Source organism: Diutina rugosa (assembly GCF_008704595.1).
Source record: "Diutina rugosa strain CBS 613 chromosome Unknown scaffold61_size66335, whole genome shotgun sequence".
NCBI classification, from domain to species: Eukaryota; Fungi; Ascomycota; class Pichiomycetes; order Serinales; family Debaryomycetaceae; genus Diutina; species Diutina rugosa.
This window is the reverse complement of record NW_022995173.1, coordinates 1,275-23,406: the sequence shown is the minus strand read 5'-3', so window position 1 is coordinate 23,406 and position 22,132 is coordinate 1,275. Positions and strand designations below refer to the sequence as shown.

Sequence of the window (22,132 nt, the reverse complement as noted above, 5' to 3'; positions counted from 1 at the left end):
CCCTGTGCGTCCAAGTTTACTGCAGGGACTGAGGGAGGAGTCAAAGCCGGTGGCTAGGGTGCTCAAGGGACGTGAAGAAAATTTTCACCGGGCGCGAAGCTGCTCTATATATATTGGTGTCCTGCACCGAGGACAGGCTTTCGGGATCGGCACGTCGGCAACGTGGCTGGCTCCGGCGTGGCTGGCTCCGGCGTGGCTGGCTCCGGCGTGGCTGGCTCAAGTGCTTGGTTCAGCGATGGTTCTCCGCCACCGTGACTCTGCCGCCCACAGCCTCGCCCCGCCCATCTTCGCCACACGCATCTTTGCCGGCACCCCGAAGCCGTATGGGACGGTGACGGCAACCGCGGAGCTGGCGTCGACGCTGGCATTGCTGCTGCACTGGCCGCTAATGCTGCCGTGGACTCTGCAGCCTGACGTCGTTGTCGTGCCCTAAGACGAATGGCGGTGTGGTACTAGGTGTTAGATAAAAAGGAGCGCCGTTTAGAGATGGATATGCTGGTTACTTAACTTAGTCCTCTCCTAGCATTGCTGATGATGGGCGTGTTCGTCTATTTGGAATTTCCCCGACACCAACTACATCATGGTCATCTGTTCGGTTTTTTCAGGTGACGATACTGAGATACTTGCCGAGTCCAGCAAGGCTGTCCAAATCATGGGAGGGGATCGCGGAGTGTCATGGATGACAGCGGTTCCGACGCGAACACGGACGACGGTCTCGATGATATGCCAGAGGACCCACTTCGTCCACCGCTTCCTCAACGCGATGTCAAACCCGTTCTCCAGCAGTGATGTAGACCAGTCACGCGCCTATGCGGGACATAGAGTCGTTAGGGTTCGGCCTGGCGTCAATTAATTCTTGTATTTTCCATTGAGTTCACAAGAAACCGAGACTATTCGTGATGTTCAACCCCATTGGAAATGCAAACTACTTTCAATCGTGTGAATGTAAACTTGAAAATATAGCCGTAGAATGTGGTTACCATTATTACCCGACGCGTAGGATGCACGATATATACCTTATTTGAATGATTAGTGTTATGTAGTGTGCCCCCCATCTACATGTATATGTCGATACTCAGAGAGACCATAGCTATCAACTTGTAGGAGAATGCCATGAGTACCGATGAAGGTGTCAAGTGTATTGAGTCGTCAATTTGAGACTGTTGTCCCCAAATAACCTTTAGATGGCCACTTAATAACGTCGTAGTTGTCGAAGTGCATACTGAAAGAGGCTGTCATCAAGTCGGGAGTACTTCATTGGTTAATTAGCTTCTTGAGTCGACTTTTAGACTATCTGGAGCACCGCCTTCGTTCATGAGAGTGATGTCAGCAGCAGCGTAACGGTGTTTGATCGCAAGCAGTTCAAGCTCATACAATTTCCATCCCAACTCAAAAGTAATCAGACGAATTCATCATATTACACGATAATAGATAACTTAGTCAGTCTTGGTGTGGTGGGATATGAGCTCAAGAACTACTAGTCAGTAATCGAATTGTGCCCCGAAATACAACTGGACGGGATCTAGTATCAGTTCTGACTCGTCAACAGAGGGATATGTGGGCGTCAGGTGCTGTGACAACGTATTCCCACAGAATATGAGGCCCGTGGTGAACTTTGTAGATAATGGCAGACGTGTGTACCAGACACTCAACATAGTGGACTGCTTGTGATGCCTCCCATCGCGGTTCAGAGTGTTGTCCCCTTTGAAAGATCACAGTAGACTTGGTGTGTCAAGCAATGTACTCGAAATGTCCACCTTGCTGGCACTCAAATCACTGCAAGTGATAGCGCAAATGACACTCGTATTGCCAAATGAAACCTCTCTGTGATATCGAAGATAAGGTTATGCGCGAATTTATCAGTATTGAAGGGCATGTGATAGATATTGAGGATACCACGTGGAAAGTCAAGCAAAACGCCGTAGGATAACACGGAAGCCATTGATGACGCTGGGGGAGTCCTTTGATGTTGCCATCAATGCTTGGTGTCCCTTCAAAATGCCAATGCACTTCCCTAGAGTGATATCGTATGCGCTCATGCAATATTACTAAGGATTCATGCCACAAGAGTCAGTCCCCTTGCACTAAACATCAGCAGGAAAGGTGCCCTGCCGGGTCATGGATATTTTGCATCCGACATTATTCAGCAAGCAAACTTACCCACGTGATCACAAGGGGGTACCCCCTCATATGAGCAAAGCAAGTGAAAACCAGCCACATCCAAACGATATATCGTAATTAATCAAGGCTGGCGTGGTTTTACATCCCCACACGATGTCGTCGACATCGTATACTACCCAGGACCTAGTGTCTGTTGGCGACACCGTCCAATCAGGGCCGCGCTCATCGTGCAGATAAACATGAAATTTTCATGCCCGATGGACGATTACAGAGGCAAAACTCAGCTAAACAAGCGACTCTGAGCTATTGCCATCGATATGGTCCTCTCCAATGAGTTTGGAGACCCTTTGTCACTCGAGATACCCGTTGTTGAGTTCCCGTTCGTCAGCTAAGGCATCCATCTCACACGACGCCACTCTACGCGCTCAAAGAGACAAAGAGCACGCTTATTGAGGTACCAGGGATACTCTTTTAGATGTCCATCATCTTTTCAACGGTTATACTGCCCGTCCAGTGGCGAATTTTGGGGTGTACACGCCAATGAGAATGAGCGAGCGACGCGTTCCCCAAAGGAACCAGATAGCGTCGTGGCAACTATCAGCGTCATCATTGTGTGTTTGTGGCTAGATATACAGCAGGTTTCCACTTGTTTTTATGGCATCATCGCGTTATTTTCTTGCATTTGTGTCAATATTGTGAGACACTTCCAACGACAATCTCAACACCCCAGCAAAGCCTCAGCCTAAAGCGCAGTGGTGTGCAACATGGCGGTCACTATCAACAGTCAATTGGTCAATTCGTTTAGGGAAGGAAAGACCTCGGCAAGATTGTCAACTGGTGGATGCAACGAACGCGTGATCCAAGATTCCGACGGCTTTCCGAAAATCCTTAGAGTCCAACACAATGACTCTTACAACTTGAAACGGCACGGTAACCGATTTAGGCCTTGGTAGGCCTCCATCGAATACTGTGGCAGCGAACACGATGTGGCGGTCGACAAGGCGACGAGCATCCCGAAACTTGCGAAGTTTAAGGGATTGTCGGCTGAATACCTTACATGTGGGGCTTAATATGAGTAATTAGTGAAGGGGATGCTGTCGTGGGCGTTGACATTTGTACCCTCCATTTGGCCACAGAGTATGCGGCGGCGATCATGTTGACACTCGCGCTTCTCTGTAAGCCCCGATCAACAGCTGTGTGCAGGGACAATGCTATCAAACTTAGTGTTGGTTGAGGATGAGTGGGTTCTTTGTATGTGGTTTCGACTTTAGAATCGTCGGTGTCGTTACTCGTCACGATCTTTGTGAAGAGCACTCTAGCCGCCAACCGTCTTTTACGGTTCATTTTTCCAGTTTTGAGAGCTGTGATATTGAACCAAAATTGCTGCCGTGAATATATAAGTCGTACTGGTGTTAGATTGATCATGAGTGAAGTCACCGTATTCAAATGTTGTTTTAACGTTGATCGTAGGAACAGAACTCAAACTATCGATTCCTGGTAATTGTGAGAGGTTTCTCAAAACATTGGGGATTCTTTCTCTTCAAAATCACACTATCCACAACAACTTTACGTATCGGATGCTATTTCAATCAATCGAACATGAATTCGTACAGCCCTCGACATCGAAGTAGTTACGCTCGTTCTTCATGCTTGAGATACTATACGGGAGCCAGAAAGTTTGCGGTTGCCCATAGTGATTTCTCAGCGAGATTCCAGGATGGTATGAAGGGAAACCTTGACCATGCCAACAGCCTCTGACTAATCGTAATTGATTGGAGGTGGCCATAAGACAGGAAGCAGATGCCGAGATAGCAAACGCGAGTATAGCCGGCAAAACTTGGGGTCTCTTGCCAATTTCTTCGAAGTATACCGTGGAGTACAAGCAAGCCTTCCTTATCAAGAGAGTTGAACAACGCAAATCGTTCATTTTGACGTTGTCACCCATAAATCTCGGAACCACGTTTTCAAATGAGCGGAAGGAGTTGCTGAACCAGTATGAATACATGGCAGCTGGAGCCAACCGCCACCAGGTCAGCGTCGTTTTTTGGGCTCGTTTTGACGGCTTCCTTGAAGGCTCTCATCTTCAATTGTATCAAATAAGCTATCTTAAATTCAGCCGAACACTCGCAAACAAAAACTAAGCATCACCCCCTACTACCTATAAGAAACGACCCATTATATACATACAATCATTCGATTTTTTGCATTGGATACCTCCTGGGTTCGAACTTCCGTATGTTTCAATTGTCTCTAGATTTTGCATTTTAATTGCTATACCGTAAATTAATTTGGTAATTCCAGTAAAAAGGCGGATTTAATTATCGCATAAGTCCGACCAGCGGATGATCTCATCGCACATATAGCATGATAACGAGCGATAAAACGGCGCTCAACTTAAACATATAGAAGTGACTGAACCTATAATAACTACTTGATCCTAATATTTCACTTCACCCGATCATTCCATCACATCCTTGAAATCTAGGAGGGATATAAAGGGCTCCCCCTAAAGATGGTTATCGCTGCCAGTGGTGAGATCAACTTGTAGGAGATCCTGCACACGGCCCCGACCCTTCGGTTTCCCTTTACCAACTAGCCGACGACTAGGGGGCTTCGAGGGAGGTCGTTCTCTCTTGAGCCCTGGCTCGTTTGACCCGTCTCCCTCTCTAGTATATAATCATCCCTAGATCCAGTGGGAGAGGGGATCGGAACTTAGTCAGTTCAACTCTACGTCGCTGGTCTCAGGGGACTATTAGCTAACGTCACTCAATTGACAGATCCTAACTAAGACTGCCCCTTTTTCCTACCACACACCCCGCACTCCACCTCCACACCAGTTGATAAGCGACCCCAGAATTTCAAAAGAAACCACCAATCATCACGCTGGTGACTTGCCCTGAGTACCTATAGTGGTCTCTATTTGTACAATGGCAAGACCCCCATTCCCCGCGGGGCTGTTTATTCGCAGCATATTGGAGAGTTCAAAGCATCTGACATCCATAAAGTTACGGTGCCTCGAACGTTTACACGAGTTCATTGAAACGGAAACGGTGAAACGTTTGGATGTACCTGGCTATTGCAAGGGTGTGACGGCGGTGTGCAAAAATAGCCGCCATAAATCGCTTGTACGCGGCGCATTGAGGTTCTTGAACGTACTCATTGATAAGGTTGACATTACCTTCGTTCCTATCGACATCCAACGTGACTTAGTTTCGAGTATCTTACTGCAAACCGTTATCAGAGGCCGCGAATTTGACGCTGTTTGTGACCACCTCCGGCAAGTCATGGGGGAAGTGGTCGACGAGGAACTGGACAAATTGAGAGCTAACGTGCCCGTCAAGAAACTCACGCGCTTAATCTTGGATATACTTGGTGTTATTTATGATGACACTGACGTCGCTCAGATTCACAGAATACTTTGCTCTGCTCTTTCCGGTGAGACATACAACGCGACTGACTTGCTCGAGCAATATGGTAAGGAGTTGTCTGACCAGGCAAAGGACTCCCTTTTGAAGGTGTTCCGTAAAGCTGCTGAAAAGGCTCTGCCCACTACATCTGATGTTCCATCTGATGACGCTGTTGATGAATCGCCTCCCGAGTTCGAGAACCCCGTAATTGTGGAGCAAGACATCTCCCTGCCCGGCTCCACTGGCGAGCAAAACATTGCCCTGCCCGGTTCTATTGGGGAGCAAGACACCACCTTGCCCCGTCCCATTGTCGAGTTAAATATCCCCCTGCCCGACTACTTTGGCGAGCAAAATATCCTCCTGCCCGGTTCTACTGGCGAGCAAAATATCGCCCTGTCCAGCTCCATTGGGGAGCAAGACACCACCTTACCCCGTCCCGTTGTCGAGTTAAATATCCCCCTGCCTGGCTACTTTGGCGAGCAAAATATCCTCTTGCCCGGTTCTACTGGTGAGCAAAATATCGCCCTGTCCAGCTCCATTGGGGAGCAAGACACCACCTTGCCCCGTCCCATTGTCGAGTTAAATATCCCCCTGCCTGGCTCTATTGGCGAGCAAAATATCCTCTTGCCCGGTTCTACTGGTGAGCAAAATATCGCCCTGCCCGGCTCTATTGGCGAGCAAGACATCTCCCCGTCCGGCTCTACTGGCGAGCAAAATGTGCCCCTGCCTGGTTCCACTGGCAGATCATCTAACACCCCTAGGGGCAGAAAGAGAAAGAAGCGGTCTGATTTCTTTTCCAAGATCATGCGTTTTGTCAAAGAAGCGAAACGCTCTGCGTTGAATGATCCCGATACTATGCGCGTGGAAAAGGTATTTGTTTTTGAGGACCCCCGTATGATTGATGTCGTGGTACCCGATTCTGACACCGACTGAGAAATATGTTTGAGAGTTAAGTTTAGCATTTAATGTAAAAAGCATGTTCACAATGATGAGTTTGGGTTATTAGTATAGGCAGAATTGTCAAAGATAGGCGTGCTCATCGCTGTGCCGACACAAACCTCTAGCGTAACATACCTCATACGCTTGTATAACAACTTGCTGACTCTCATGAAAGTTTTCACCAACACCAAGACTCTTTTGCATCCTGCCATGACGTTGCGTCAATAACTTTACGACAAAGGTTGGTTGAGTACAGCCTATCACTGGCTTTGCGAGGGACAGGTGGTTTGGATCTATCGCTACCGTCGGCGCTAGTTCGGATTCAACAATGACCACTTGCTAGGGTCACTTGGAGTGGGAGCGATCATGATAAAGTTTTGGACGGTTCCTCGGTCTCATCGTTTTAAGATTATAATGATAACCCTTTAGGATCAGCTTTACGTGAAAGTGGTAGCATCATGAACGAGCTTCTGGCGGTCCGAAAGTTACGTCGGCGTTACTAAATGCCTCGAGGTGCTGAACTGGTTGTTTCTTGATTGATGCCCTTGCGCTATAGTTATTGATGTTAATAGGGACTGTGGAATTTTACTCCCTGGTTCAAATTACCCATTTAATGCCATCTACGTTTTCCTAAACAGGTGGGAGTATTTGCTGTGGTAAATAGTGAAGCGTGTATTAGCTGTTTTGGCTTTTAATGTCTGGCGATGAGAGGAGTCAATAGAATCTCGAAGTCAGGCGAATCGTAGGACGCATCGATTGATCCATGTAAATACGATTATCTATTGAAGATATCTTTTCTTTTTGAAAAATCAATTTTGTTTGACCTTTGACTGATATTAACCATTAGCGGTGGTTGCTCAACGCGTGGCTACATAATAAGTTTATCATGATGGAGTCGTGATTTCCTACACATGACAGAACGTAACGTGTTGAAATTGTTGAGTATAGTCATCAATCAACAGTCACCACTGGTATATACACTTGTCGGTGCCGACAACTTCCTCGATCTCGGTATCATTTAGAAGACAACACAGCATCATCATCGGATCTCACATTCGACCAAGTTTAACTTTCAGGCCTTAAACTTCTTGATTTCGTCGAGCGGCACCACCCCCAGCGTCCCCAGCTCGATCTTAGCGTACATCGCCTCCGCCACCTGGTCCGTCAGCACCGGCGGCTTGATGGCGTTGTTGAGCGCCTTGATCTTGTTGCCAAAGAGACAATCTTTGATCGAGTACCCGATTTGAAGCACCCCTTTAACGATATCGCGGTTGGCAAAGTGGTGGGAGTGGGCGTCGTACATGAACCCCGGGCGCATCAATATCGCCCGCAAATCGGGTTTATTCAGCAACTCGAACTCGGCCTCGCGCTTGGTGGTGAGGTAGTCCAGCGGCACCAACGGCGGCTGGCTGTCGGCACTGATATACACCATGGTATGACCCTTATCGGGGTTAGCCTGGACGAAGGTATCGGCCAACACCACCGCCAGATCGCGCTGGACGGCCTCGTAGGTGTGGTAGTAGCTGCGGTCCATCGGGTTTGACCCTTTCAGCGCCGCCCAGCTGATGGTTTGGGCAATATCGTCCACCAGCTTCAAGTTGGAGTTGGCGATCTTCTTGTAGCGGGGGTCCTCAAATAACAAGCCAATCGAGTGGACCACGGTGTCGACGCCTTTCAATTTGTCGGCATAAGTGTTTGGTTCAAAGATATTGCCCTTGAGCCACTGGACAGAGCTCGCCCAGGGCTGGGCTTCGATCCCCGCTGGCGGCTCGCCCCGGCGGCTGATGGCAAGCACGTCGTAGCCTCTTTTCACGCCGTGGCGAACCAACGCCAGCCCGAGAAAGCCATTGCCGCCAAAGATGGCGATCGAGGGACGAGACATGGGTGTGTGTGTGTGGAGTGGAGTGGATTGGTGGTGAGGGTTAACGCCGCCGCGGCGAGCAACCCTCCGAAGCGGATCCAGCGGGGCCAATCGTGGGGGCAACTGACTCTATTTGATTATCTATTATTGTTATGTTATTATGATTAATCGTTATGTTATTGGATTTATTGGAATTGAGGTCGTGTTTGGGGTGAAAGTGTGGGGCATCAATCAGAGCACCATCACGAGCCATCACTAAGCTAAAGGTGCCCGCATAGGAGAACTCTTGAAATTAAAATTAGTATCAGATGATTGATTTGGTATCACTGACTCAAATTAGCCTCTTAGTTTCAATCATGGAGCCATTGAACTTAGGGATGTGGCACTCATCAGTGAACACGTATCATTAGGTGTAGACTCCAACGGCTAGTCAATCTCAGCCATAATGTCCTGGAAAAGCAGGACCATGTCCCACTGGTCGACACTAACACTCAAATACACTGGTTTATTCAATTTCTTCAGGAGTAGTTGGGCCAATTTGGCCACGTCATCGTTGGCGCCGACCAAGGGGACCACCATCCCCTGGATACAGTAGACGTAAGCCCCCAACGGGACCGGGTCCACCGTATCGGGAACAACGTAGCAAGTGACAAGCTTTTCGGTAGTGGTCACCTCGAGCTTGTAGCGAGTCTCGGCGGCGGCGGCCCCCGCCATCATCGCCATCATCAGTGCCATCGCGAACAATGATGAGGAAGTCGATGGTGGTAAATAAGGGTAAATTAAGCAACAGAAAATCAAACAAAATCAGGGTAATAGAGTGTTTCAGAGACGGATCATATCAGAGAAGGACCAGAGAAGGTATCAAACCATACCATGGGATCATCATTCATATATACAGATTATAATGCGGGGGGACCACGGGCCACCGGGTTAAGCTGGGCCGCTTCGAACTGGGGCTCAGGCTCTTCTTCTTCCACTTCCTCTTCAATCGGTTCCACCAGCTCCACCTCTTCAATATAGTGTTTAAGCATCAGCTCGATGCCGTTCTTAAGGGTGACGCTCAGCGAGTCACACGAGCGACAGGCCCCCTTTAACCGGAGGTAGACGGTACCGGTATCCTCTTTGAACTCCACAAACTCGATATCGCCCCCGTCGTCTTGGATGGCGGGGCGGATCCGCGTGAAGATGAGCTCTTTAATCATCGCCACCACGTCGTCGTCGTCGTCGTTAATCTCCAATTCATGTAAGTCGACGTCCTCAGAAATGATGGGAGTGCCGTTATTCAAGTACTCGGTCAAAATGGCAAAGATCTCGGGCTTCAAGATGTTCCAGTCGCCCAGCTTCTTTTCCACGGTGATAAAGTCGGGCCCGTACATCACCAGGCGGACGCCGTCGACGGTGAAAAGCTTCACGGCAAGTGGCAGGCACGCCGCCTCGCGGCCGCTGAGAAACTCCTTGGTCTGGCCGTCGCCGAGGATCTTGGTCGAGGGGAGAAACTTGAGGGCATTCTCGTTGGGGGTTTCCAACGTCTGGATGAATAACGATCTCCAGCTAGTGAAAGCGGGCTTGGCCGCTAACACCCTTCGCATGCTGGCAACACCGGTGCGAGCAAACATGGCGATTTGTGGGAGGGTTGATATGGGAGTTGTGGCTGGAGTGTAGCTTAGTGCGCGGTGGTCCGGATGAGATCGCGCGAAGGCCTACTAGCAATTATAAGATTCAGTAACTAATAGAGTGAAAATTGAATAATCAAATCACTTATTTGATTAATCAGACTGAAATTTAATCATATACGTTTCATATTTGAACAAATGATGACTTATGGCGTATAGATGAAGACCTTAACTCCAGTGTCTGGATGGTCTCTGAAAATTGATGATGACAAATCAAGCCTGAACAAATCAAAACAAAGAACTATTACTCCTTTCTCTAACTTTCTATTTGTCTATAGTCTATGATACATGTCGGGGCTAGCCCGAGCTTTTAAATATAAATTTAGTAGAACCCTTGTTCCTTCAAGAACGCCACCGTCAGTTCGACGGCGTCTTCCAACGACCCGGACAAGTCCGGAGCGTACGAGTTGCCGCTGCCGACAGCGGTCGCCGCCGCCGATACCAGCGCCTGAGGGCCAGTGGCAATGACACCAGCCCCGGCACGCACAAGTTCACTAATGATAAACGCGTCGTACTTGGTGGCGTCGACCTTAGTGATCTTTCTCCCCGGGAACTGGTTCAACGTCGCCTCGAGGGCGTGGCCCAAGTAGTCGCCCTTCTTGTCGCTGTTGTCGATGGCAATGACAAACCCTTGCTTTGATCTCGGCGGGTTGGTGTCTCTCAAGATCTTCACCACCTCGGGGTACGAGAACCACTCGGGGATGTCGTCGCCGGTACGCAACTTGTTGCGCAACTCGGTGCCGGAGATGTTGGCCGTCTTCACTTTCAGAGTGTCGATGGTGTCGATGGGAGCGTAGCGGTCTTCGTCCGGCAAGTAAGTGACCATGCGGAAGGGGACGATTTTGATTTCCAATTCGTCTTCGTATTGAGCCAATAACTCTTGAGCGTCGTAAGGACCGTAGAAATCAACCCCGGCCGAGTTCTTACCGGGCCCAGCGTGGTCACGACCAACAATGAAATGGTCGACCCCGTAATTGGTTCTGATCAAAGCGTGCCACAAGGCTTCTCTGTCCCCACCCATTCTCATGGCGAGGGGCAAAAGCGAGAGGGTAGCCAAGTTGTCGGGGTACTTTTTGAGGATTTGCTGGTACACTTTCACTCTGGTGTGGTGGTCGATGTCGCCAGGCTTGGTGAGACCGACCACGGGGTGGATCAAAATCTGGCCTTCGCCCTCGCCCAAATCGTTAGCCGCTCTCACCGTGAGTTCTCTGTGGGCTCTGTGCATGGGGTTTCTCGTTTGGAAAGCGACGATCTTCTTCGTGTCCCACCCCAATCTCGAGAATTCTTGTCTCAATTCCTGGGGGGTCTTACGGAACTCGGTGTAGTCGTAGTGCTTGGGGTAGTTGAGCCCTTGCAACTTACCACCCACGTACCAGTCGCCAGCGGTCTCGTGCAAGTATTTCACCGCGGGGTGTTCCGGGTCGCCTCTGAACACCTTTTCGCCCTCGACTTGCTTATTGGGCTGGTACACCAGTTCCACCGTCAAAATGGCCAAGGGGGTCTCATCTCTCAAATCAACGAGCACCACTCTTTCACCTTGTTTGAGCGATTGGGCCGAGGCAGCATCGACATCAAGCGTGATCGGGATCGGCCACAAGTAGCCCTTACCGGTGGCAGGGTTGATTTTCAGCGCCAATCTCATTTCCGACACCACCAGCTCGTAGTCGTCCTGGTTCAAGAACCCGTCAAGGGGAGAAAACCCACCGTTCAACAACAATTCCAAGTCACACAACTGGCGGGGCGTCAACACGAGTTGCGGCAACAGCTTCGCTTCGGCGAGGAGCTGGTCCCGCTTAGAGGCATCGCGCTGGACGAGGTCGAGAAGCTCGCCACCGTGGGGTTGAGGGATCGGCATCTTTCGGTTGTCCTCGAGGGTTGTGACTTTAGTAAATCGTGCCGATCAGATGCTTTATAGGTTGGCGGGTGTGGTTAGCATAGGTCACGTGTGATCACCTAGTCGGACTACCACCAAACAAAACCACCGGCCAAGAACTACCACACTGAGGCTAAGCCCACCAACGGAAACGAAACCTGTGGCACTGAAACATCTTGGCATCCGCCACAACCGCCACCACCATCATCAATTCATTCCTTTACTGTGGTGCCATCTTTGGTGGGGTAGTATTGGGGACGTGTCAGGCAACGGTCGCGGCCCGCCACAGTTCTGCAGGTGGCTCTGTCTCTATGACAGTGTAATCTCAGATGTGTCGGCAACTGAGGCGACAGGGCGATGGAAATATAGATGGGGTATATAAGATGTCGGATCCAGCCGTGCGGGGAATCTAGCAGATAGAGTTTGAGTAGGCGTTAGAGTCGGTTTTCCGATAAAAGTGACTATCAGATCATCGTAGTACTAGTAGAGAAGAGGGGAGTGAAAAATCACTGATCCCACCGAATCAAGCGAATTTTGAGAATACCACTGACATAACCATCCCCTAAACAACCGAAACCAGGTCATTTTCAGTTGGATTCATCGGGTTTCAGTGGGTCAATGGTGCTGCTATTTCTGTTGGCTGGAACCCAAACGAAATTCGGGTGGGACACGCCCCGCTCCCCCGCCCCGTGCAGGAGCAAAGAATTTCACCGGGGGAACTGCTTAATCGGGACAGCGCCCCGTGCAGGCAGCCAAACACCACCACGTACTGCCTCCCCCCCACATTATCGCCGACCAAACGTATCGATAAACCAAAAGGTACCTCCGAGGACCCGGTTCCCTTCGGCCGGACGGCACATGGCCAAAATTTTCACTCCCAGCCGCTCGTCCACCCCCACACTCCCGAATCAAGGCGATGATCCACCCAACTCTTATCCATTAATCAAGGGTAGTAATTTGGAGACACGTCCGTCTTAGGTGTTCATGACTAAGGCGTTAGTGAGCCCGTTTGCGGCGTTTGCCCCTCAATTAATAAGGACGCAGAAAATTGCCAGACGTCGCGCCGCCAGGCGTGTGTGGGTGTCTCTCGCACTCCATGGCCTGCACCCGTCCGAAAACCTCGCCCGGCGCCCCCCTCCCCTCCCCGCTTGTATAAAAGGTGTGCGCTTCGCACAAACAATTTCTTGCTTTGTTGGCTAACTATCACGTCAGTGACTTTCTGCTTTTAACTCGCTAACAAACCCACTGATAAGACAATGCTGGAAGCTAAAGGTGATCTCGGGTTGATTGGGCTCGCGGTGATGGGGCAGAACCTCATCCTCAACGCCGCCGACCACGGCTACACCGTGGTCGCCTACAACCGTACCGTGGCCAAGGTCGACCACTTCTTGGCCAACGAGGCCAAGGGCAAGCTGATCTTGGGCGCCCACTCCATCGAGGACTTGGTCAAGCAGTTGAAGCGTCCTCGCCGGGTGATGTTGTTGGTTAAGGCCGGTGAACCCGTCGACGACTTCATCAACCAATTGCTCCCTTACTTGGACAAGGGTGACATCATCATCGACGGGGGTAACTCGTTCTTCGAAGACACCAACCGCAGATACGCCGAATTGAAGGACAAGGGCATCTTGTTCGTCGGCCTGGGGGTGTCGGGCGGTGAAGAAGGTGCCAGATACGGGCCCTCGCTCATGCCCGGTGGCCACCCTGACGCCTGGCCCCACATCAAGAACATCTTCCAGGACATCGCCGCCAAGCTGGACGGCGAGCCCTGCTGCGACTGGGTCGGCGAGGCCGGCGCCGGCCACTACGTGAAGATGGTCCACAACGGGATCGAGTACGGTGACATGCAATTGATCTGCGAGGCCTACGACATCATGAAGCGCGTGGGCAAGTTCACCGACAAGGAGATGGGCGACGTTTTCGCCACCTGGAACAAGGGGGTGTTGGACTCGTTCCTCATCGAAATCACCCGTGACATCTTGTACTACAACGACCCCGCCGACGGCAAGCCCCTCGTGGAAAAGATCTTGGACTCTGCCGGGCAAAAGGGGACCGGTAAGTGGACCGCGATCAACGCCCTCGACTTGGGGATGCCCGTTACTCTCATCGGCGAGGCCGTGTTCTCGCGGTGCTTGTCGGCGCTTAAGGACCTCAGAGTCGACGCCCTGAAGAAGTTGCCCGGCCCCACCATCCCCGAGCAATCGCCGATCAAGCCCGAACAACGTCAACAGTTCATCGACAACTTGGAACAGGCGTTGTACGCTTCCAAGATCATCTCCTACACCCAAGGGTTCATGTTGATGCGCCAGGCGGGTAAGGACTACGGCTGGAACCTCAACTTCCCCTCGATCGCGTTGATGTGGCGCGGGGGGTGCATCATCCGCTCGGTGTTCTTGAAGGACATCACCGCCGCCTACCGCGAACACCCCGACCTCGAGAACTTGTTGTTCCACCCTTTCTTCAAGGACGCCATCACCAAGGCTCAAGACGGGTGGAGACAGACCTTGAACCACACCCAGACCTGGGGGATCCCCGCCCCCGCGTTCTCGACCGCCCTCGCCTTCTACGACGGGTTGAGATCGGCGCAGTTGCCCGCCAACTTGTTGCAGGCCCAGCGTGACTACTTCGGTGCCCACACCTTCCGCGTGCTCCCCGGGTGCGAGCTGAAGGAGTTGCCCTTGGACCAGCCCATCCACATCAACTGGACCGGTAAAGGTGGTAACGTCTCTGCCTCCACCTACAACGCTTAGGGAGGGTAGCTCTCAAATTGGTCTATAGCTAATTCATGACAAAACTTGTAAAAAAAATTGATAGGAAAATCAACTCCGACGTCGATGCCGTCTTCGGAGTTTTGTCTCCGGGGTAAACAGACGGGTTTCTCCCCGCCTTTCACCCCGCTTCCCCTCAATCGCCGTGTGCCTTTCGCTGCACCGTATTTTGCAGCACTGATGTAAACCCACCTAAGCGGCCAACAATTAAACACGCGCGACAGCTAGCACAAACAGTCACCCTCACATAAGCGCGCAGCCTGCCAAAGCAAAAAAAAAAAAGGCGCGACCGTGCGGATTTTGTTACCCCTCCGAGCCCCGGTCGTTGCCAGACGTTTACTAGCTTCGGACGACGGTTTTCCTATGGATCTAGGGCGCCAGCTCGCCAACCTCATTGCCGGACACTCCCCCACCTTTCCCCCCACCCCTACCAAAGCGGTATCGTCTCCCGCAAGGTCCCGCTGGCTTCCGTTTCTGGCAGTTATCGCCGCCGTCGTCGTTGGCTACATCGTCTACCCCACGCTATTCCCCCAAGCGCCAATGTTCTCCAGACGACCAGATAAGTATACTCCAGGTCTCCAGAACCTCCGCAACGACTGCTTTGCCAACCTGAGTCTCCAGGCGTTCTCGGCGCTCCCGGGGCTCACCGAGTACCTCAACGAGTTTGTCCTGGTCCACGCCGAGTTGGAGCGATATATGACTAGTGCCAAGATCTTGGACAACGTCATTAAAGGGCGGGCCACCACGCAAAAGGCCAAAAAGGGCCGCTTTGACTGGCACGGCTACGATGTCCCCTTACACCGCGCCCTCGCCGTGTTTATGAAAAAACTCCAGGAAACCATTACCTACTCGAAAACAATATCAGTATGGACGTTCCTCCACTCGTTGGAGGCGATATTCAACTCGAAAATCCTGCGCAGCCAGCACGACGCCCACGAGTTGACCATGCTCATCATGGAGACGTTGGAGGTGGAAAACCACAAATTGCGGCTGTTTAAACACTATTTGGAGTCGCATTTGGACCAGTTCGTCAGTGCTACCGCCAGTGACTACCGCGTGGTGCTGGCGCTGGTCCCCGACGTGCCGTTTCTGGGGCTCGTGCTTCTGAAAATGCAGTGCACCAAATGCCAGCGCACCTCCAAGCCTAATTTCAGCCCGTTTTTGATGATGACGCTCACAGTTCCTCAACAATTGTCCACCAGCTTGGACGAAATGCTCCGCCATCAACAGCAGGAGCTGATCGATGGCTACCACTGCGTCGTGTGCCGGCTGCGGTTCTTGCTCGACCAGCTTGCACCTGACCACCCGTTGCGCCCTCAACTTACAGCACTTGAGCTGCTGGCGTTCATCAACGAGGACCTTATCCCCGAAGTTGAGGACTTGATGAAGAGCCACCGCGGCATGGACCAGGTGGTGCTGACGGTGGTGCTGACCCACCAGATCATCAAACCCCCCAAGATCTTTGGTATCCACTTGCTGCGGCTGACGTTCAACGGCCAGATGGTGGTGCGCAACCCGTGTCGGGTCAAATTCACCGAGTCAGTGCAGTTACTGATTGGCCCCTATACCGAGGAGCTCCAGCACTTACTGGAGCTCTCACTGAAGGAAGACATCCACGCACGTGTTTTAACCACTGACGTCAACGATATGGAGAACGCCCTGGTGCAGAACGGCCTGTTTGAGCACGTCGGCACCGACGAGGCCCTGGTCGACGTCACCCTGTTGCTGGGCGACTACGGCGACATCACCCTGTTAGGGTCGGACCCGCCGGAGCTGGTGGTGCTGAGCGTGCTTAATGCGTCAAAGGACCAGCTCGCCAACTTGCAAAAGGAGTTTTCCCAGTTTGACTTCAACGCCAACGACGTCTACAACTATAAGCTCAAGCTGATGATCCGCCACCAAGGGTCGCACACCATGGGCCACTACGAGTGTTTCAAGCGGAAACCGACGTACGTCAAGGACAAGGACGGCACCATCATCCGGCTCTCGCCCGAGATCTCGGCTGAGGTGTGGCAGGAGTGTACCGAGGAGAAGCTCCCCGAACTGCCGAAACCTCAGGACCTGAAGAAGCTCTTGGGGCTCAAGAAAAAGCAGCCGGAAATCATCCACCTGGCGATGCTGGAACGGCTGGCGGCGTCGAACATCCGCCTGGGGGTGGCGCTGCCCGCCGAGATCGAGATGAGCGTCAACTTGTCCCAGTTGCTCGCGGTGGACCCGCTGAAGCTGAAACAACGCAAGCTCAAAAAGCTCTCGCTGGTGGTAAAGAGCCCTTACTGGCGCATCCTGGACGCCACCGTGCTGGAGGTGCTGAAGGAACAGGTGCTCAACGAGGAGAACTCGGTGTACATGTTGTACTACGAACGCCGCTGATTGTGTATATATAGACCGCGGCACTAATCGCATTTATAGACTTGGGTAATCGGACACTACACTAGCAAATCTGTAAACCGGTGTGGGTTTTGTGTACAGTGGGGGATTGCAGGTGATTATTTGCTGTGTGCTTTTTGTGACACTCGTGCTGCAAAAACGACCCTTCGAAACTGCGATGGAGGCATACAAATTAATCTTATTATAAACTGGATGTTGAAAATCTCAACAATAAGGTTAGTTTCATGGCGCAAATCCTTCCCCCACAAAATGCAACCGATAATAGTAGGTGTCTTGTGTATATGTATTTAAATGCAATAATGACCGGCTAAGCAGTAGTCGGCTTAGGCGGTGGTTGGCGGGGTGTAGTCGCTTTCGACGGCCAACATCGTCGCCACCTGAGTATCGGTCCATGTGAGCTGCTGGTGCAAGTACTCCTGGACCACTTCTTTAAACTTAAAGTAAAAGCGACAGAAACGGACCCCGACTTGGACGAGGACATCGGCGACACTCATCGGCAGATTAAGCTTAGTAAGCTTATCCTGAAGCTCCAAAAGTGCTGTGGGAAGGTATTCCGTCAAATTAGCATCCACTTTCTCAATGTGGGCTTTAGTAAAGAGCTGGTTCTCCGTGATCAGCTGGTAGAACTCGACCATAAAGTCGTCTTCCTCGACGTCGGAGATCATGCACATGACGTTATAGTAGTCATAAGTGCCCAGCTTCTTTAATAAGTGAGTAAACTCTACTTGGCAGAGCTGCTCGATGAGCTGGTGGCTGGTATCGCTGACGGCCACCGTCTTATCGCTGAGCATGACGATGGGCATCGTCTTTGAGAGCACCAAGTCGATGAAATTGGCCTTAAGGATGAGTTCGTCGGCCTTAGTATCGACGGCTTTCAGCTCACTAACGTGGGCAAAGCAGATGTCGATGGGCTGGTTGACCACGAGGCTGAGCACTTCGTCGTGGTCTGCTTTGGGTAAGTTCCAGAGGGTAGGCGTCGCCAGGGCGTCGACGATGGGGAGCAAATCGGAGTAGTACTGGACAATCCATTCCGGTGGTTGTAAGTCGAGACTGAGCTCTAATTTAGCCGCTGATGAGTCACGAATCGTGGCAAGCCGATTACGTAAGATCAGTACTAACTTATGCTGTGCAAGCTTCACCATTTCTCTTACGGTAGTCACTACTGCCAGCTCCTTAGACATCACTTTAGCAAGCATCATCTGGTATAAATCGACAAGCTGGAAGATACCGTTGACCACGGCCAACAGTGTCAGACTCAGCATAAGCTGACTAAGTTTCAGGCGGAGTGGTTGGCAAAGCAGGGCCAATATCCGCTCCACCACCGCCGCCAATTGCGGGTCAGAATCGACGTCTTTACCAAATATGGTCACCACCAGCTCATGCTCGTTTACCACCACGGCATGGACATAGGCGAGCAAATCGCCGATATAGCGTATCGGGTCGTGGGCGCTGAGCCACACCGGCCGGGCGTTATTGTTATTAGTATCATTAGCGTCGTTATTATTATCGGCCCCTTGAGCCTGTCGGAGGAAGTCTTCAAGCACCAGTTTCTGGCGCAGGTCAACGAACTGTTTCATGATCAATTCCCAGAAATGGGGCTTCTCCCGGAAATAGGCTAAACACCGTTGTAACGCCTCTAATCGGTCAGGCAGAGCAAACTGGTAGTTTTCAAGGGTGCGCTGAGTCAGCGTGATCACTCGCTGATGAGCTTTATCCACTATCCCGCCCACTTTGGCCATTATCTGTTGGCCTAATTGAGGGTTATCCATCGATAATAAAATCAGACACCGGTCGACGATATGCTCCGCTCGCTCGAGGACAACAAACAATTCCGGATCTGAAACCTCCCCTTGGGAGAGGACAAACTCTTCGTAGTCGTTTAGGGTGAATTGGTGGCGGAAGGAGGCGAGAAGGTTGCGCTTCACCGCCACCATCTTTTTGGTGTGGCTGAGCGCGGTGACGTCGCCGAAAAAGGTGTCGTCGGCGGCGCCGTGGCGCCGCAAGAGCGCCCGCGTCTGCTGGTGGAGGTGGTTGAGGGCGCCCAACTGCTGGTGGAGCCGCTGAAATTGGCGCACCACCGGCGCGTACTCGCGGAGCACCTGCGCCTGCGCCTTGACGACGTCGGCTTCAACCGTACCTCGGAAACGGCGCCGAGCAAGCGCCCCTTTAAGCTTGGTCGCCAGGGCGATGGTATCGGGCTCGAGATTGGCAAACACTTCTCGGATTAAGGTGTCGGGGATCAGCGGCGCCAACACCCGCGATAGCCGCGCGCTAAGGGCGCCGGTATCGACGGCGGCGCCGGCGCTGGTGGCGGCGCTAGTAGCGCTAGTAGTGGCTTCGTGGTCGCCACCATCAATTGACTCCGTTTCCCTCGCCTTAATCGACTGGAGCGACAATTGAGCGTACTTCTCACTGATGCTATCGGCCTCTGCCGGCGCCAGCGCCAGCAGCGCCGGCGTCGCCTCGTCGCTGGCGGCGACGGCGATGTCGCTGATGAACCGCCCAAGCTGGAGCCGGCGCGAGAGCAGCTCGAGGTTGCCGAGCGGGAGCAGGAGCGCCGGCTGTATCGGCGCCAGCGGCGGCGGCAGCAGCTCGGCGGCGCCGCCGATGTCGAGGTCGAGGAAGTCCATAGCTTATGGATTGTGAGCTGGTGGCTTTGGTGGTTGAGCGAACGCGGTTTTGTGATCACGTGATGTTAACTCTCCAGCGCGCGCGTAGCTGTGAGACCGCACTCGATCGAACGCTCACCGATGATTGAAATAATCGTTATGAGCCCCGACCCTTCAATATAAACTTTAGCTTTTTACGGTGCTTCGACTTTTACTTGTTTCGAGAGGGTCGCCCCCACGTAGCGGCGTGTGGCAGGATTGCGCTTTAGGAAAAAACGCCCCCAACCCCGGCGCAAAATCTCGGCGACCTAACGCAGTTATTATCGACGCCGGCACCACGCGTTATATATATATATACTTGCTCGTCGTCGTTATCAGAAGCCTTAGTCGTGCGCCTACCGAAAACTTCCGCTAAACTTGCTCACTCACACTGACCACTCACACCTCACTGCCATCTCCCACTCGAGTGATATAACGAGACATTGTCCGCGGAGCGCCACCATCAGAGTGCAACCAGCAACTCATGACGAAAAAGAAAAAATTGTAAAAACAAAAACCACCGTCATCGCCAGTGCTTGTGGCACATTGCTTGCATCAGTGTCACTCGGCTTTCTCTCTCTTTGGTCTTCTCTCTCTTTGGTCTTGTCTAGTCTCGGTAGAGCCGGTCCGGTAGCCCCCTTCCCGTCTCTCTCGTAACATCTATTTTCTTTTCTTTTATAGGTAACCCCGGTAACCAGGTAAGCCGCCCAGTAGCTACGCCCCGTAAGGGTCTCACAACGATGTATTTCCCCTAAAAACGTTCTAGCACTCCACACAGAAACCCAATGACGTCTTATGACTAAGGGATACGGGTTGTGTGGGGGGGACCGGCTGCTACGGGAGCGTCGCAACCCATCGCAGGCTTGTCCTATTTTGGCTCGACGTACCGCGGCAGTTTCCCCAGCCTCCCCGTGAAACGGTCCCCCAACATATAGTCAGAAAGAAAACTAACCCGCTGACACTGTTATTGTTGACGTGACGTCGGTAGTTTACGGTAAAGTCGATTTTCCGTAGCAGAATCTTAAGTTTCTCTCCCAAAATATTTTAGCCTGAAAAATTGTTTTGTTGACGTCTTCNTTTTTTTTTTTTTTTTTTTGACAGCAGCGGTACAACTCGACCACGGCTGCTGCCCACTGCTTCCCCGGGGGTCCGTTGCTAAGGCTGCTGCCGCCTGATTGCCCTTGCTGCGTCTATATTTGCGGTGCCGTTGCTGATTTAGTGGCGGCTAGTGGCCACAAAAACTGCCGCGGTTTAGCCGACCAGCGTCCGCGTACGCCGAGCGTCCTCCAGGGGGCCGTCACCCTTGTGCCGTTTCCATCGGCAAACTGGACCGGCTGCAACCGCCGAGGGCGCCACTAGTCCGGCTTCCGAGACATGCGACGTATCACAATTACATATTAGTCAAGTGACACAAATCTGGAGAATACAACGAAGGGAACAGCGGAAATAAACGGGGCTATCCCCCACTACCACCACCCAGGACAATTCTATCTTAGATTCGTTAGCGTCTGCTGCTGGCGATGAAAACTGCAGATAGAAAAATGCTCTTGTAAATGTCGACACAAGACAGATATGCCCGTTATCAGTATTGTACGATAAATCGCCAGCCCGCCACCGCAGTCGCCGCAGGGTTGGCTCGGAGGGGCGAGTGGTATTGTTTCACTTGCCAACCGCGTTGTTCGAGACCAGCTTCGTAATTGTTATGGTCTGTCTTCGAGGCCCGAGGAAACCGATCCCGAGCTTCCCTGATCGGACAACGGGTTACGCCCAATGTCTCTCTGGGCAGTTACCAGGTAGTGCGAGGAGACATTGAGACATGATTCCGATGCCTCCCCGGCGTCTCCGAGGAACAAGTGACTAGTTTCCCACTAGACGCCACCAAATTAGTCATAGATCCGGTAAGGGAAGCAGGTGAATACGACGGACAGGTAATTTCCTAGGTGAGGGTCTGGCCAGTTTCCGAAAACCTAGCGATCATAATAGATGGTACGTGGATGTCGATGATGGTTTGCAACGACTACCAATTGGGGCATTACAGTAATTTTCTGCGAAACCACACTACTTTTCACCAATTTGCATAATCGTACAATGTCGGTTATTGTCATCGTTGTAACTAATACGATCGCCGCCACTACCGTCTATCTTTAGTCAATGCTAGTAGTAAGAATTTCTTATCCTACCATTTATTTCGTAAAAAAAAAAAAAATAACAGAGTAAAATCAATCATGCTAGGGGAGATGGTTAATGGGGGGGGATGCTACACCAAAAGGTCGGTGATACTGATCCGCGTCGATGGTGGCCGCCCCAACAGCTTGAGCGTGAGTGCTACTGCCATGTCGTCATCGGAGTGGTAGGCGGCACTTTGTGGTGGCGCCCGTGACGGCTGCGGGAGCGGCGCCGGCTCCACGGGGGCAAGCGGTTGCGGGAGGGGATGGTAGCCGTAGTTGCGGGGGGGCA

At 51.8% G+C, this 22,132-nt stretch overlaps 9 protein-coding genes across 9 annotated transcripts in view; 3 read left to right on the top strand and 6 right to left on the bottom strand. All coding sequences in view use genetic code 12, as the record gives it.

The window, feature by feature from the left end:
* Positions 1-5,405: 5,405 nt before the first annotated feature.
* DIURU_004286 (uncharacterized protein) lies at positions 5,406-6,461 on the top strand (the record flags this gene model as incomplete). The annotated part of the gene is made up of 1 exon (XM_034157142.1): positions 5,406-6,461. One exon carries the CDS (start codon positions 5,406-5,408, stop codon positions 6,459-6,461), a length of 1,056 nt encoding a protein of 351 aa, XP_034010907.1.
* Positions 6,462-7,539: 1,078 nt separating this feature from the next.
* DIURU_004285 (ubiquinone biosynthesis protein) lies at positions 7,540-8,349 on the bottom strand (the record flags this gene model as incomplete). Its single annotated transcript, XM_034157141.1, has 1 exon — positions 7,540-8,349. The coding sequence occupies one exon, from the start codon at positions 8,347-8,349 to the stop codon at positions 7,540-7,542; it is 810 nt and encodes a 269-aa protein (XP_034010906.1).
* A 405-nt stretch (positions 8,350-8,754) lies between these two features.
* DIURU_004284 (uncharacterized protein) lies at positions 8,755-9,063 on the bottom strand (the record flags this gene model as incomplete). Its single annotated transcript, XM_034157140.1, has 1 exon — positions 8,755-9,063. One exon carries the CDS (start codon positions 9,061-9,063, stop codon positions 8,755-8,757), a length of 309 nt encoding a protein of 102 aa, XP_034010905.1.
* A 164-nt stretch (positions 9,064-9,227) lies between these two features.
* On the bottom strand, positions 9,228-9,944 carry DIURU_004283 (uncharacterized protein; the record flags this gene model as incomplete). The annotated part of the gene is made up of 1 exon (XM_034157139.1): positions 9,228-9,944. The coding sequence occupies one exon, from the start codon at positions 9,942-9,944 to the stop codon at positions 9,228-9,230; it is 717 nt and encodes a 238-aa protein (XP_034010904.1).
* Positions 9,945-10,323: 379 nt separating this feature from the next.
* Positions 10,324-11,856, bottom strand: MET3 (sulfate adenylyltransferase; the record flags this gene model as incomplete). The annotated part of the gene is made up of 1 exon (XM_034157138.1): positions 10,324-11,856. The coding sequence occupies one exon, from the start codon at positions 11,854-11,856 to the stop codon at positions 10,324-10,326; it is 1,533 nt and encodes a 510-aa protein (XP_034010903.1).
* Positions 11,857-13,130: 1,274 nt separating this feature from the next.
* Positions 13,131-14,621, top strand: GND1 (phosphogluconate dehydrogenase (decarboxylating); the record flags this gene model as incomplete). Its single annotated transcript, XM_034157137.1, has 1 exon — positions 13,131-14,621. The coding sequence occupies one exon, from the start codon at positions 13,131-13,133 to the stop codon at positions 14,619-14,621; it is 1,491 nt and encodes a 496-aa protein (XP_034010902.1).
* Positions 14,622-15,002: 381 nt separating this feature from the next.
* DIURU_004280 (putative ubiquitin-specific protease) lies at positions 15,003-17,009 on the top strand (the record flags this gene model as incomplete). Its single annotated transcript, XM_034157136.1, has 1 exon — positions 15,003-17,009. The coding sequence occupies one exon, from the start codon at positions 15,003-15,005 to the stop codon at positions 17,007-17,009; it is 2,007 nt and encodes a 668-aa protein (XP_034010901.1).
* A 341-nt stretch (positions 17,010-17,350) lies between these two features.
* Positions 17,351-19,657, bottom strand: DIURU_004279 (Golgi transport complex subunit; the record flags this gene model as incomplete). The annotated part of the gene is made up of 1 exon (XM_034157134.1): positions 17,351-19,657. The coding sequence occupies one exon, from the start codon at positions 19,655-19,657 to the stop codon at positions 17,351-17,353; it is 2,307 nt and encodes a 768-aa protein (XP_034010900.1).
* A 2,275-nt stretch (positions 19,658-21,932) lies between these two features.
* DIURU_004278 (uncharacterized protein) overlaps positions 21,933-22,132 on the bottom strand; it is a gene marked incomplete at both ends in the record, with an annotated part of 897 nt that continues 697 nt past the window's right edge. The window contains one exon of the mRNA XM_034157133.1: positions 21,933-22,132. This exon is cut by the window's right edge and continues 697 nt beyond it. Coding sequence (XP_034010899.1) covers positions 21,933-22,132 — 200 coding nt within the window.